Genomic DNA, 15,569 nt, shown 5'->3' on the forward strand with positions numbered 1-15,569 from the left:
ATTACAGTTCTTGCTGCTGTTGGAAGTTTGTGACAGCAGCTCGATGAGGTACATGGTTGTGTCTTGGCTTAGCCAGGGCCGGGCTGGGCACAGACCCGTGTCCTGCATCTCTCTGCAAATACTGCACTGGAGCCTGAGGAGGTGGACAAACCCATTGTGTGCTGAAGGAAACATCAGAAACTACTTCAGCTTAGCCCTGTCTGGGGTTGGATTGCGCACCCAGACGTGAGCTGTCTCCAGGTTCAGACCCACAGAGGAGAATGATGCTTTGGAGGTGCAGTTTTTAGAGCATCATGTGGTCTGGCCCTTCTGGAATACACAGAGACGCAGGGTTCCTTGAGGCAAGGTGGAGGATGAAGATTTGCTCGTTAATAAAGCTGGAGGGAGGATTTAATTGGATCCAGTAGTGTATTTTATTTTTGCATCTCAATTTGTATGGATTAGCACTTAAAAGATAAATCACTTCTAGTCTGACAGCTTAAAAGTAAAATCCCCAAAAGCTTATTGTTTTACTTCTCAATGCAATTCTGTAGTATCTGTTGGCTTCTGTCATTAATTTACACTCATTTTCCTATTTGCTAAAGCAACATACAGCATAGTGGCCTGTCAACATCTTTCTTCCTTGTAAATCCCTGTTCTCTTGGGCTTATAATGCGGTGAAATTAATTCCGGCAGAACTTCTGATATGCAAAACTTGAGATTAAGAAGGGTTTGTTTATTAAAGATTTGGCTGAAATTGTTTCAGCTGAGACTGAATTTAACTATTTGCTGGTGAGGAGAGGCTGGACTCTGCCTCCCAAAGCCATGGTCCTGCCTCTGCCCAAACCATGCTCCAGAAGAGCATGTCCCGTTCTCCTGGGCTGTGAGCTGGGACATGGGGTCTGATGAGTGACAATTCATGGAGGGATTGCGTTTATATCTGTAGGTGTGGTCTCTTATTTTTACCTGCAAAGTCAAAGGGAAGGGTGTAAGAACAGTTTCTTGCATTTTGTTGGTTGCTATTGGTGCCATTTGGCTCTGCTGATGTCCCATTACAGTGATGGTTCCCACCTTTCTCCAGACTCAGCAGAGTGGTGTTTTCCCCTAATAGCACCTGGGAAGACATGACCAGGAGCATGCATGAGAAATCTAAGAGGAGATCTGATGATGCTGCTTTGAGCCCATGCTAAGTGTCGACGGGGAAGTTGCATGAATCCTCCCAGAAAGCTGCATCTGAGCAAGAACTGGCAGCATCCAAGCAGTATTCTCAAATACCCACGAATTTCTCACTTCCCGATACAAGAATCAACATGGCTAACTGTTTGCTTTTGTTTTCCCCCGCCTTCCAGGTCTAAAAAGTTTCAGTCTTTCATTGAGAGCTGCCTGGTGAAGAACCACAGCCAGAGACCGACGACGGAGCAGCTGATGAAGCACCCCTTCATCAGAGACCAGCCCAACGAGCGGCAGGTCCGCATCCAGCTCAAGGACCACATCGACAGGACGAAGAAGAAGCGAGGAGAAAAAGGTCGGTGGGAGCGCCGTGCTCTGGGCATTCCCTGAGCTTTGCCTTGTGTTTGGAGATCCGCGGGTGCACTGAGGTGTATCTGTGTGGGGAAGGGAAGAGGAAGAAGGAGAAGGGCATAAAGGACCGGGTTGCTTGCGGTCTCAGTCTCAAGTTTCCACCACTCGGATGGCATGCAGGTTGAGTTAAGTAGGTGTGCTTCTTTTTTTGTGCACCCTTGTCATGGTTTTAAAATACTTTATTTGATTTGGTTCTTGTTGGCCATCACCGAAGTCGAAATGAGAACAGATACCCATAACAAAACAATTGGTGTTCATACAAAGGCTGCAGGTGATTGTCATTAGAGCTAATCAATGTTTTTAAGTCCTTTTTTTTTTTCCTGATGAAAAATAGTGTCTTTTTGTCCAGGTAGTAATTTCCACTCGGAACATTTAAGCTTTGATTCACAAAAATGTGTGTATGAAATGCACGTGTGCGTATATTCGTGCAAGCATGTGAGAGGGAGAAGCTGCCAAGCTGCATTTTTTCCGAGCTCACATCTTTCAAGTCTGTTGATCTCCGTGACATTTCTGCAGCACCGGTGATGAGCAGAGCTGTGCAAACGAGCATCCAGATAAGACCCTTGCCCAAAGCAATTTCGCTGACTAGGAGTAACCTATTAAACTGGATGTTTGCAGTGAACTCTCTGGGCCCTGTCAAAGTGCTCTGAAAGGAAGATCAGATAGCTGAAAAACTTGTTAAAGTACTCCATTGCTCGTGAGCTGAATTAGAATTTGAAAGGTTGTTTGTAGAATTCAGCAAACTAATATATATCGCTGTGTCTTTTCTTATTGGTAGCAGTATTAATTTTTCATGCTTACCTTCCAGCCCTTTGCAATGGATTTCACTGTAATCAAAACAATGAAGCTGGATCCTAGTGAAGTATTAAATGTGTTTAGTCTTGCAGATGAAGGTTGTACCCTAGAGATGGAGAGTAATTGGATAAATGCAAGTCTTTCTTTTTACTATCTTTCCCTTCATCTGATAAAGCCAGTATCCCAGTAGAAATCACAGTACGTAGCACAGCTTTGCAATTGGGCTGTGATGCAGATATCTTCATTGCCTGGAAAACGTACAGATTTGCATAGGGAGAGCATATTTTTAGGAAGAAAGTCATTACCTTCAGAGCAGTGGTTAAATCCCACTTTCCAGCGCCTGTGGCTTCAAAAGCTTCTGGTGTGTCTCACTTGCAAGAGCTCTTCTGAAGAGAGTTTTTGCTGTGTTGTGGTAAATCTTTATTTATGGTAACTCTTCTTCCTTACATGGTGTATGTTTGGTTGCTGGAGGGTTGCACCTGCTGCAGCCAGGACTGCAGCCTTCTCCTCAGGTTTGCTGTGTGTGCCAGGACCAGCACTCAGGGACAGCAATGCTGATTTTATGGCCTTGCAGACCTCTCATAACATCAGAAAATGGACAAAAACAATGCTGGGTATTCTTTTTCATGACAGGAAAAAAAAAGAGTGTTCTGTTTTCCCCTCAGAGTTTTTAACCATCAGAAAAACAAATGAGTCCAGTAAAGGGCACTGATAAGTAATTATGTTCCTAGATGAGACAGAATACGAGTACAGTGGAAGTGAGGAGGAGGAGGAGGAAAATGACTCTGGAGAGCCCAGGTAAAAATCAACCTTTTGTTTCTACTGTTGTGTCTCTTTAATTCTATATGAAATTGACTTAGGTTATAACAAAGAAGATGGACAGTTCGATCACTGAGTCCTGTTCCCTGGTAGGATGAAGTGTATTCCCCCTGTTAGATGGTGAGCAGGCATTAAACTGATGCTACAGATCCCCTCAGCTGAAAGTCTGTGAAGACCCAGCTGTGTCATTTTCTGTGGGATTGACAGTGCAGGCTGGTACAGGAGCATGGCAGGTCCCTGTTAGACAGCCTGCTCAGTGCAATTAGTGCAGAATCCTCCGTGCACACACAGCTGCTGTGCTCACGTGAACTACGCTGTGAGGAACTGCCCCTATGGGTATTTGGATGTGGAAGAATGTGTGAGCTGTTATTAAGAAAGATTCTTGCAAATGTGGTTCCTTGTATCCACACTCCCTATTTCTGTGCAACTTTTCACCATGAAACTTTGCAGTGTTGCTTCAAGCACAATAGGGCTGGAACTTTCTTTGATAACATTTTTCAGTCTCATTGTAATTAGTATCAGATTATTCCATTATTTCCCTGAGATAATGTTGTATTTTAATAGCTGGCAATGATTCATGCTAAGTGTGCTTTGTGAACATCTAAATATAGTGCCTGCCACTGCAGCACAAGGGACTTTGGTTAGAAACTTTACTGTAAAGGAATCCTTTAGCAAATAGATGTTGGTAAGCTGTGGTCTGGGCCAAGGCGTATGATTGAGCAATGTCTTGTCTGCTTCGGGGTTTATATTTAAGAAGAAAACAAAATTATTTAGAAAAAAAAAAAAAGGGATGGTGAGGGGAGATGGTGTGAAACTTGTGTTCCACTTGGCACCGATCTGCCCCAACGCTTGTGACCCAGCCCTTCTCTCCATTCCTACTATGGGAGCATGGTTGAGTGCCTAGGTGCTGTGGGGTGCACGGCCACGGGATGTGCGTGGGACCTTCCGTGGTGCTTTTCTCCTGTGCAGCTCCATCCTGAACCTGCCCGGCGAGTCCACGCTGCGCCGGGACTTCCTGAGGCTGCAGCTGGCCAACAAGGAGCGCTCGGAGGCACTGCGCCGGCAGCAGCTGGAGCAGCAGCAGCGGGAGAACGAGGAGCACAAGAGGCAGCTGCTGGCCGAGCGGCAGAAGCGGATCGAGGAGCAGAAGGAGCAGAGACGAAGGCTGGAGGAGGTAACTGGCTGGAGAGAAGCCAAAGTGGGGCTCTGGGAGCTGAGCAGCAGTGCCTGCTAACAGGTCCCACTCTCTGCGTGCTCCGTGATCGTGTCCTGACCTCTCTAGATGGTAAACCCAGGCGTTTTGTTGTGCTGAACAAAGCTTCTGTTCACACGTGCTGCGTGTAGGTTTGTACCAACCTACGGGCGCTCTCCTCACCATGTAAGTGTTGTCAGCCCTTGTGGAGGTAATAGAGCTTGTTCATTGTAAATAGACCCCTTCAGCACCAAACTAAAGGGGTCCCTGGTTCTGCTGAGCACAGTTAGTCCTGAACTGGTGTGACAGCTGTATTCAGTCCAGGTGGCCAATACTCCTGTCAGGCCAGATGTCTGTCACGTTCATTGTCCTTATTTGCTGCTGTGGAATATGATGCTTGTAAAGAAGCTAAAAAACTCCATTTGCCCTTTCCCCAGATCCATGCACCACTTATGTCCCATTTAATCTCTTATTTCAGCGTTGGTCCTTTCAGCCCTGCCAATTACAATTTCTCTTATGGGGGAGGAGCAGATGCCTGGCTTGTGCAACAATCCATATGTGCCCCGAAGCATAAGATTTCATTACCCTTGTCTTAACGTACCAGCTACAAATACGACCAGTCATGAAATTATCCACCCCATTTAAAATCTAGCTGCAGTGTTTGACTGGGTGGCCGCAGTGTCAGTGAGTGGCACCCGACCCTGGAAGGAAGTGCTTGCTTTGGGGTTATCTCACAGTTACCGACTGAAAAAGTTCACAAAAGAATAAGGGGATTTCTTCTGCTCTTAGGCTTCTGATGTGGTTTTGCACGTGGAAGACCATTGACTCACTCTGAGCTCATCCCAAGCATCTGATTGAAGGGTTCATGCATTAAGGGTAATTAAGTTAGCTTTATGAAGAGGTCACCGATAGGTCTGAAAGATGTCTTGCAGTAAATGGGCTTCAGAGCGCCCACACCCTTAATTTGACTGAGCCACAGCATCTTCTATGTTTAACTTGGGTCTCCCTAGGCTGGGTTGAGTGGGATGAGTAATGCCCCAGGTCAGGAGCTTAGCTGTGAAAGAATTCCATCAGCTGGTAAATGTGTAAGTCTGTCATGTTGGCAGTGTTGGGAGGACCTTGGAGAGAGGACAAGGTTTGCGCATGCACACACACCCTGAAATCCCCTGTGCCAGTACATGTTTATTTAGGAACGATCATAAGGGAATCATGGCTCTGCCATTGTAAGAACGTGCTTGCTGCAAGCAGTACAGAAGAGGAACAATAGCAGGATAAAAGCAGACAGCAGATTAGCTGAAATCCTGTAATGAATACAATACTTGCCTCTGTATTAATATGTTCTCTGCACATAGAAGAAAATCATTCTCTCTCTTTGCCCGTGCTCCTTGGGCAGGTTTTGCTGGAGGACTAATCCCCTCACTAAGCTGGCAGATCAGCCCTGGACTGCTGAGGCACAGCTCTGCCCAGCTTTGCTCTTACCCCCATGTCATTAAAAGCTAATGCCACAGTGGCTAGTATTTAAAATCAGTGCCTCCGTTTCCAGTGACTGGAACAGCCCCCGTGGGCTCTTCACCCATTACCTCCTTTCCAGCTGCTTTACAGTGTTCAGATCTAAATTGAAAGGCAGATGTCTGCTGGAGCAAAGCAGGCCCTGAGAGAAAAGGTGTTTTTGTGCTCCTGCTGTGTCAGAGAACTGGGAAGGATAGTGGGATGGTGACTGAAAGGTGCCCAGCACAGAGCTGCAGTGAGATCAGCCCAGGGGTTCTGCTGGGATTAAGACAGAGCAGAGAGCTGTGTGCTGGCAGCTGCCATGTTCCCTCTGCCCAGCAGCACTCATGTCCTGGGAGCTGATCATGCTTCATGCCATGCAGTGGGGTTTCAGATGCCCCTGCATTACCTGTTTTCCTCAAGAAACCCTTCTGAGGTGTGCTGACACCTGTAGCTTCCCACCTGCTTTGTGTGGTAGTTTGTATCTGCCATGGGTTGCTGCAGGCAGAGGCAGAGATTAGCACACAAAGTTTCATTGCTCCTGCCCCTAATTCTAGCACAGTCAGTGATGGATGAAGTTTGGTCTTCATGTTCTCCCCAGATATTTTGGGGTGGCACATGCCTGATGGCCACACAGAGGCTTGCAGACAGCGGCTGTCACAGCTATGCCAAGCTCAGTATTGAGGTCAGTGCCCGAGGCACCCTGTGCTCTATTGCTCTGCTGCTGTTCTGCTCCACAGAGCAACCCTACAGACCCATCACAGCAGCACCAAAATTCTTTGGCAGCGGCCAGGCAGTTTCCTTTTGGCCTCCCAGCTCCTTCTAACACTAACTTTTCAATAGCTCCAGTTGTTGACTCTTTGCTCTGGATTTCCTCCACCTAACGGGACCAGAATTTCTTCTGTGCTGCTTCACAGGACCCATGGTGATGCTTATCTTTGCTGAATTGTGAGGAGTAAAATGGCAGCTTTGTTTACCCTCATGCAGGAAGTTTCTGCACGTTCCATTTGTGCAGAATGAGCCTTGCTGCCCTGCATTTACCATCAAAACTCCTGCTGAGCTAAAGGAAAACACATCTTATGGTCAAGAGCATTAAGGATACTGCACAACAAATATCCATACAGACCCCTTGGTAGCAATGAACAGCTGTAGTCAGGAAGGATTTTACATAACCTCATTTTTATGTCATGTTGCAGATTTTAATTTTCTTGATAGGCAGAAAACGAAAGGTCAGATCTTACAGGGAATGCAGAAGCCCCATCTAAGCACCTTGCTGTTTACATGGCAGATTGCAGTCACTGCGGTTACTGGGCTGCATGTTCAGTGAATACAAACTTGCTGCAGCTCTTTTAGATGATAATCAGCTGAGCACTGTCTAGTGGAAGTTCTTACGAAGCAATGCAAAAGGTTTCCTGCAATTAATTATAGGTAAACTTAGGCCAGCTGGATTTGTAGTTGTTATTTTCTTGTGCACATGTGGGTATCATACAGCTTATAGGAGCATTTTCATTGGGATTGCTACTTTGCAGTGATCCTGGCAGCAGCCAGCATACCTATTTACAAGGAAAGCTCCATTACAGGAGCTCCTATAATGCAGTTATGCACTATACTTTACATCTCTTTAGTTTTGCTTTGTTTATAAAGCCTACAGAACTCATCATTTCTGAAGCAAGACCCTCCTCCTGCACGGAGTCTCAGTCGTGTTCCTCCACGATGACCTCAAATAAAGCCTGCAGTGGTTCAGAGCATTGTCACATCTCCATTTGCTGTGGTAGGAAGTTCTGACCCCATTTTTCTACCGGTGGGAAACACCTCTCCATGCTCCAGTGCTCGGTGTCAGGAACGATGATGTTCCAGGCATAGTCACTGTTTCCCTGGTGGCTTGGATAAATGAGCCTGCCACAACAACACAACCACCTCGAGTATTTGTTTTCATTTGTTACTTGGAATTCCCATTCCACATCTTTGCTGCCTCATGCTCAGGTTTGGGAGCAGCTGCCAAGGTTTTTGAGAGCTGCATTTGCGTGTGTTAGTGCCTCTCAGGGCCCTCATGGTTCATGGGGAGACTCTAACCCTGAACAGCTCTCCCACTGCTCCTGTTCCTAAATGCTTCTTGTAGAGCAAGAAGAGCTTGCTCCTTTGATGTCCTTGTTTCATGCCCAACCTCCAAAGGCCTTCCCACTGGAGGCTTTGCCTTCGTGTGTCTTTCCTCATCAATATTTAAAACCTGTCATTTCCAGTGCAGCACAAATAAGATCCCATTCTGGCTTACAAGCAGCTACATAAATCTCTACCTGCAGAGTTATATAAACGCAGTCCTAATTAATTGGTGCTCTTGCCTTGCATGAATAATAAATCTGAATAGTGTAAATACACACAGTAGTTGCAGGCTTGGAGAAGTGTGGGAAGTGTGCACTTAAGGTGGGAGGGAGAGGGCAGAAAATGGAGAAAAGGAGGCAAATAAAGAGAGCTCTTTGAATGCTTCGTTTCAGTTTTGAGCTGCATCTTGCAGATTTTCAGTTCAGTTCAGTTCAAACAAGATCCCCCTATCATCCTTGTGCTGGTGGGCACAGGACCAAGTGGGGTAGCACTGATGTGAGCCAGGAGTGGAAGAGAGCTGCATTGCTGGGGGGCTTCTCTCACCCCATCATGGGGTCAGATCCGTCTAAGTTATTTGCCAGCTGCAGAAGCAGGGCCCTAAGAGCCAGTGCACAGGGAGTCTGTGCTGCTGCATCTCTGCAGGGACAGCATTGGGCAGGATGTTGCTTGTAGGCAGCCATGACAAATGCTTTAGTTATAGCATGACCTGACCAAAGGGGTGTAGAAGTAGAGAGAAGCACAGATGAGCTCTGTACTCCAGGCCTTGAGAGGGGTGCAGCAGGGCATAGAAGTCTCTTAACTATTTTGATTAGCAGCTGGCAGCTCCAAAAGAAAAGCTGCAGCTGGAGGGGCTCAGTTCCCAGCTTCTGGGTTTTGCTAGGCTTGAGGTGCAGAGAAGGCTGGTAGTTAGGTGTGTGCCTTTAGGGAGGGAATGAAATGGACCTGTCTCACTGGGCACTGGTGTGTGCATTTGGCTGGTAGCAGAGCAGTGTGCAGCTCTCTCCCGGGAACAGCATTTTCTGTTCTCCCTTGGAGGGATTTGGCTTCATGTGCCTGCTGGATGGGAAATAAAGACCAATCCAGTGATTTTTATCTGAGAAATAGCTGTGGCATTCAGTCCCCTGCCTCCTGCCAGCCAAGCCCAGCCTACACAACCATTATGTGTTTTATTCAACAGTATGCTATTTTAACAAAAAAAAAACACATTTAAAATGCCCTCTCTCCCCCAAACCAAACCAGTATGATGCACACTATGTTTGGGAGCTGAAGTTAGCATGCGTTCAACCTGTGCTCCTGGGGGCTGTCTGAGTGCATGGGAGCAGCGACCTTCTCAGCTCTCATCTGAGGAGGTCAGGCCAGAGCTGGCAAAGCTGGGAAATCCCATTTGTCACTGCTACATCCCGCTCGTCTCATTTTGAATATAGAGCTCGAAGAATCAAAGCAGACATATGTCAGCACTGCTTTCAACGAGGACATGCGTACGCACAGAGTAACACATGCATCCCGTGGGCAGTGTGACAACGTGCATGGCGTGGGACACGACGGAGTCTGGAGCTGGCAGGGTATTTCAGGTTGAGTGCAATTTTCTTTCCCTGCAGCGAGTTAAGCAGCACTGATGACTGTGGCCATGGATGGCAACTAATGCTATGCTGCAGCTCTCGTGTTAAGCTGAAGGCAATCATCAGATTGCAGGATCCCTGTGGGCGTTACCTGTGGATGGAAAGGTGTGACACAGGCAGTGGCTCTTTCATATTTTGTAATGTGGGTGTATTCTTGTTGTAGATATCTGTATATCTATGGAGATACGTATCTAGATAGATGCGTAGATAGATGTCTGTATATCTGTAGGTAATAGATACCAAATCTACGTATTATATTGACAGTGCAGGTTTACTGCTTATCAGCAATTTAAACTATATGCATTTTCACCTCCAGAGAGCTCAGCCAGCTCCTTGGGCAGAGCTTCTGCAGCCAGCTGCCTGTTCTACATCCATGTGATGTAGCCATCATGCAGCATTTAAATCACTCCGATACCTTCCTCGACTCTGCAGCCTGCCAACACGCAGCAGCAAGAATGTCTGAGAAGAAAAAGAAATATAAAAGGGAGAAATAAGGCCTTGGTCCATGCTTCTGTGGGTTGCTTCCCCATGAGCACTGCATGTCTGTCTCTGCACCCAGAGGAGGAGCTACGAGGCCACAGTCCCTGGCAGCTGCTGGTTGCATTTGAGTGCCCTCTGCTGATGAGCTGGCTGTGGCCATGCAGAGCTGCCTGCTGCCTTGGTGGCTGGAGCGTGCCTGTGGCTCCCAAATCCCTGAAGAGAGCAGTTTGGGGGTCCCTGAGCTGCAGCCTTGGAGGGATGCCTTGAAGGGGAGAAAAATCATGAGTCACACTCTTGGTACCTCTGAAGTAAGGAGAAGCCGATCCTCCCCATGCAGTTCACATCAGAAGCATGGGAGCAGGTGGTAGATTGTCATCACCATATTGCTGTTGGGTTAGATATGACAGAGCCAAAGAAGAGGGATCATGGGCCAGGAGATGGGCAGGAGCAGGGTAAGCCCCCGTTGCACTTGTTTTGTGATTGCAAATGATTCAGCCTGTTGCTAGCTAATTATTTCCAGTATGGGCATGTGATGAGTGTGAGCTTCCCCCCCTTGCAAGCAGCATTGTGTCCAGACTGGAGCAGTACGTCCTTACAGAGCCGTATTGATTGCAGGGGAAGAGGCTATAAGCGTGTGAGCCCTTGTCATAAAAAGTAGCTTGATCTTCAGTGACTCGGTCAAGAGCCTTCTTTTCCTTAGCAGATAGCACGACTGGCAGATAAGAATCAAGAAAAGAGAAAAACCGTTGGATTTTGGATCTTCTGCGTGTTAGGTTTTGGTCTCAGCAAGCATATGAGGGACATGATGCCTTCCTAGCATCCCCCCCAAACCTCGGGAGTGGCTTTGTGGGGCTGTGAGGTGAGGGGACACCCGTGTTGGTGGCTGACCTGTGCCCTTTGCCCCTGCAGCAGCAGCGGCGGGAGAAGGAGCTGCGCAAGCAGCAGGAGCGGGAGCAGCGGCGGCACTACGAGGAGCAGATGAGGAGGGAGGAGGAGCGGCGGCGTGCCGAGCACGAGCAGGTAATGTGGGCCCTCACCCTCAGTGTGTGCCTCTTGCTCCAATGGGAAAAAGGCCCGTCTTCTCACGAGCACTCCTGTTTTGTCCCCGCTTTCATCACTGGAGAGGAAATGGTTTAATTGTTAGCGCTGTGCGCGTCGCTTCCTGCTGTCCTAATTGGTTTCTGTGCGGATCCACTTGTCTGCCTGCAGGTTGGGGATGCTTGGTGAGGGGTTTTCCCACCCTCCTGTCCCCAGGTGGGGTTCTGCACTGCCCACGGTGAATGTTGGCCATTTCCAAGCAGTTTTAGCTCATTGCCCTCAGAAGCCCCTGGGCTCTTTGGGCACGGCTGAGGGTACCCAATCTGGCCAATCAGTGCCAGCACGTGGGTGGGATGGATTTGGGTGCCCACCACATTGCTCTTCCTCTTGCAAAACACTGCCTCTTTCACCTTCTCTCTCTTTTTTCTTTGATCCTTGCTGCCATACCTCCAGGAGTACATCAGGCGACAGTTAGAGGAGGAGCAGAGACAGTTAGAGATCCTGCAGCAGCAGTTGTTGCAGGAGCAAGCACTACTTCTGGTAAACGGGACACCCCGTCCCTGCTCGATGCTTCCTGCCCGCATGCACTGACACCCCCTGCATGCCTCCCACCATGCTGAGGCGTGGACCAGCAAGCTGTGACAAGCATACAACCACCCCTCCAGCCCCACACCAGCATGCCAAGCTCCCCGTGTCCCCACGTGCCTTTGGCCTCCCTCAGAGGAGCAGGCCTGGATGCAGCATGGCCCTATTTGTTTCCCCACCACGTTTATGGCTGTTAGCAGCATGCTGGAGTATGATGGAGCTGTAAGATAACTGCACCGGGCAAACCCACGCTGTGATGTGGGTTTTAATGTTTTGTGTGAATGCTTCTATCTTAATTCCCTTGCAGGAACACCGTGCAGTCCCTCTCGTGACATTTTCTGTTGTTTAATTATTTTTTGGAACAATTCTTTTAAAATGCCGTTAGCCGTTATACTCTCACCGTGTTTACTTTTAATCTGTGTGGATTATTGTTTGTCCCCCTATTGAATTTACGTAGGGAAAAGCAAAACCCTCACACAAGCCTGTGCTTTTTAAAAAGGCCTTTTCAAAAGTTGTTAATGATTTAGTCATTAAACCTCACAGAGCTGTGGGGATTCAGGAAGATCATACTGTTGGCTCTGCTGTGCTGCCATTGACACCAACAATAAATTAGTCCTACAAAGTGCTCCATAGACCCAGCTTTGGCTGGGGTTTTTATGAACTAATGGTATTTGGCACCTCATTGCATTGATCCTTTGTTGTCCTCATCCAGAAAAATCTGGGCAAAATCAATGGTAATTTATAAGCCCTGTGAGCAAGTTATTTTATCTAATTGGCTTCTGTTTGGGATTGGCAGAGGGATGTCCATGCTGACCTCGTGTTTCTGACGTAGATTGGAAGTCTCCCCCAGCAGCTTGGCACTAATGTCCCTCTGCAGACCAACTTTCCATGTGCCTCAAGGCACAGCTGTAGGCTGTCAAAAGCTGCAATCTCTGAGGTGCCTCCCACCTTCTCTGAAGAGCACTGCAGCCACTGAGGGACTTGGGTGGCCCATGAGCAGCACCTGACCCTGCTGGAGGAGGTTGCCCAGGTCCCTGGTCAGGCTGCTGTGTGGCAGAGAGTTGCACAGGTTTTGTGTAGGTGTTGGAGCCATCAGCAGGTTGTGCAAGGTTTTTCTGGTGATGCAGCACTACCACTTTCTGTTCCCATGTAGAAAATGGAGGCAGAGAGATACACTAAATGCAAAGTCCCATGCAGGGTTTAAAACTCCGGATTTGTTGGCTGTGTCCTCTGACCTGTCTCTTCTCTGGGATGCTTTACAACCCACCCTCCAGAGTCTTTGGATTTAAAGGGCTTTGCAAGAAAACAGCTTTTCAGATGCTTGGGCCCAGCTTTCTACCCAAAAGATAAACCTGCAGTTTGCTGTCCCGCATCAATACGCTGGCTGGGCACCATGCAGCCATGTCACTGTGCTTTCTTCTGGGTAGGAGTATAAGCGCAAGCAGCTGGAGGAGCAGAGGCAAGCAGAGAGGCTGCAGAGGCAGCTCCAACAGGAGCGGGACTACCTGGTGTCCCTGCAGCAGCAGCAGCAGCAGCAGCGGCAGGACCAGAGACCAGCGGAGAAGAAACCACTCTACCATTACAAAGAAGGGATAAATGCCAGCGAGAAACCAGCGTGGGCCAAGGAGGTAGGCACAAGCAAAGAGTGCGTGTCGTGCTTGCAGTTGGATTCTTACCCAGCACTGTGCTGGGTAAGAGATTTTTCCATGAGGGTGTACAAGGAGACGAAGTCTCCTTGAGAGATTCAGCCATAGGTACATGGGTACATGCCAGCAAGAAGCCTGGGCAGCTGTTGTAGCTCCTGTGTTTGCCTGAGAAGGGGCAGCTGCTGGCCAGTGCCGAGAGGTGGTTGTGGGTGCACTCAGAGTGCTAATTCAGCTTCCCATAATCAGAGAACAGACAGCTTTTTCTCTCATGCTGAGGGCTTTATCTCTAGGGATTGCTCTTCTTTTGTGATTTTCAGGAACAGAAGCCACAATGCTGATTTTCTCCCCATCAAAAAGACAGAATTGTTATAACCATTGTGAGATCTTGAATATTAATTATTGCCTGACTGAATCGTCTTGAAAAGATGAAGACGTGCATTGTCTGCAGTGCAGTGTCAGAATCACACGCGAACATTTCTTTTCTCCTTAATCCCTTTGTGGTGGCTCCATTAAGACGGGTGCCCACTCTTGTTTTTAATTTTTCTAGAATTCTTTGGGTTTAGTTGGTTTAATTTTGTAACTCTCCTCCTCCACAAAAAGGTCGTTTAATAATTCACCCATTCTTCCTACTGAGCAGGGCCACTGCTGTGCTGCCAAAAATCTGGCACTCTTTGGTCTTGGCAGAATTAATGGGGTTTTGAGAACTCTTTTCTCCTCTTCGTGCTCCCTTTGGTTTCTTCTTCATTCCCTTCTGATTCAGTGTTCAGAGTCTTTTGATTGCAACCAAACATATTTTCACAGAATTGCAGGATTATTCTGCAGCCTTTCATGTGGAAGAAGGGATTTGGTAGGTGGTCAAAACATTCCTGCCTAAGGCCAGATGCGCCATACAGCACAGCACTGAAATGCCTCCAGCGGGAGAGACTTCCACCTTGGTGGTGCTTCTGCAGCTTTCTGCAGAGCAGGGGATCTTCTTCATCCACAGTAGTGTTAAGAGTAAGTAGAAGGCAGGAAAAAGAGAATAAACTCTGTCTTTCCTTGCCCAGTTTTACATAAATCATCTGGAACATTACTGAAGTGTACCTCTGGCACTGTCATTGAAACTATTACAAAGATTTATAAAGAGGGATCTTTTTCCATGATGAAGGAGAAAAGTGTTGGGTTTGGCTTTCAATTTCAAACACCAAGGCCCATTTCTTTTATTCTGTGGGTGAGTTGCTGTTTTTTGATGTCATCACTTGAAGTGGGGCATTGGGAACTGCAATGCCAACAGGAGTGGTAGAGAGTGCCTCATGCCCTTTGCTGAAATCATAGGAATGACAAGGTTTCCCGTTGTGCTGGAACATCTCCAGCTTCCACCAATTAGCTGTCAAAACCATTTGTTCTTTGCCTGTGTCATTCTGTCCAGTTGCGGTGAAATGCTCAAAGCAATGATTGTGCCATCTTTAGGCACTTGGGAGCAGTAGTTTGGTGTACTGCCTTGATGCAGCACCCTTGGGAACTTCCCAGAACTACTCCTCCGTCCTCCATACCCTGTTTTATCTACTTCATATGCTCCCAGTTTTAGCACTGTTAAGCTACTTTGCTGTTTGTATTAAAGTGGCTTTCTTACTGGCTGTACTCAAGTCCATCTTGTGCTGATACCTGCATACTGTGGTGACTGCTGTAGTTGAGCTGTTCTAGTACCCAGTCCATACGTGCTAATGTAACAGAAATATTTGATTCCTATTGGAACAGGGACAAGACAAGTCTGGATACAGGCAGTCTCATCTGTATACCTACACAGCAAACCACCACATCAAGGCAGACTCCTTCAGTGTAATTTCTCTCTGCTTGTGTTTCTGCCAGTCTGACCACCCTGAGTGATATGAATCCAGATGGACACAGAGGCAGTGGTAGCAGCCTTGGCACGACTTACTAGGGGCTTTGCAGCAGGTGGGACGTCACCCTTTAAATGGCCAGCGAGTGTTCTTCATGTCAGGTTGTTTGGATGGGAGAGGTTGAAGAAGGAGTCTGCAAGCTGTTTCCTGTGCCAGGAGTGATTTCTGGAGGCTCCAGGGAGCTTGTTGATATTCACTGATGATCGTGATCCTATATCTCCCTTGTTTTTGTGATCTTTCTTCTCAAGTCTTCTCTCTCAGGAGCCTGATCACCACATCTGAGTTCTCTTGCCATGGACCCATCAATTTTTCCTACTTCTCGCTCATATAGTCATTTATCCATAATACACATCCAAGAGATTCTTCT

At 47.6% G+C, this 15,569-nt stretch overlaps 1 protein-coding gene across 8 annotated transcripts in view; it reads left to right on the forward strand.

Annotated features, from left to right (window-relative positions):
- TNIK (TRAF2 and NCK interacting kinase) overlaps positions 1 to 15,569 on the forward strand; it is a gene marked incomplete at both ends in the record, with an annotated part of 137,259 nt that overhangs the window by 89,058 nt on the left and 32,632 nt on the right. For 4 of the 8 annotated variants that reach the window (XM_079539879.1, XM_079539880.1, XM_079539883.1 and 1 more), the window contains 6 exons: positions 1,329 to 1,504; positions 3,087 to 3,153; positions 4,144 to 4,348; positions 10,963 to 11,073; positions 11,545 to 11,631; positions 13,104 to 13,304. In XM_079539879.1, the coding sequence (XP_079396005.1) occupies positions 1,329 to 1,504; positions 3,087 to 3,153; positions 4,144 to 4,348; positions 10,963 to 11,073; positions 11,545 to 11,631; positions 13,104 to 13,304 (847 nt within the window). The remainder of the gene's footprint in view (positions 1 to 1,328; positions 1,505 to 3,086; positions 3,154 to 4,143; positions 4,349 to 10,962; positions 11,074 to 11,544; positions 11,632 to 13,103; positions 13,305 to 15,569) is intronic. The other 4 variants (XM_079539881.1, XM_079539882.1, XM_079539885.1 and 1 more) reach the window with 1 other exon arrangement.

Source organism: Tetrao urogallus (assembly GCF_951394365.1).
Source record: "Tetrao urogallus genome assembly, chromosome: 9".
Taxonomy (NCBI): Eukaryota; Metazoa; Chordata; class Aves; order Galliformes; family Phasianidae; genus Tetrao; species Tetrao urogallus.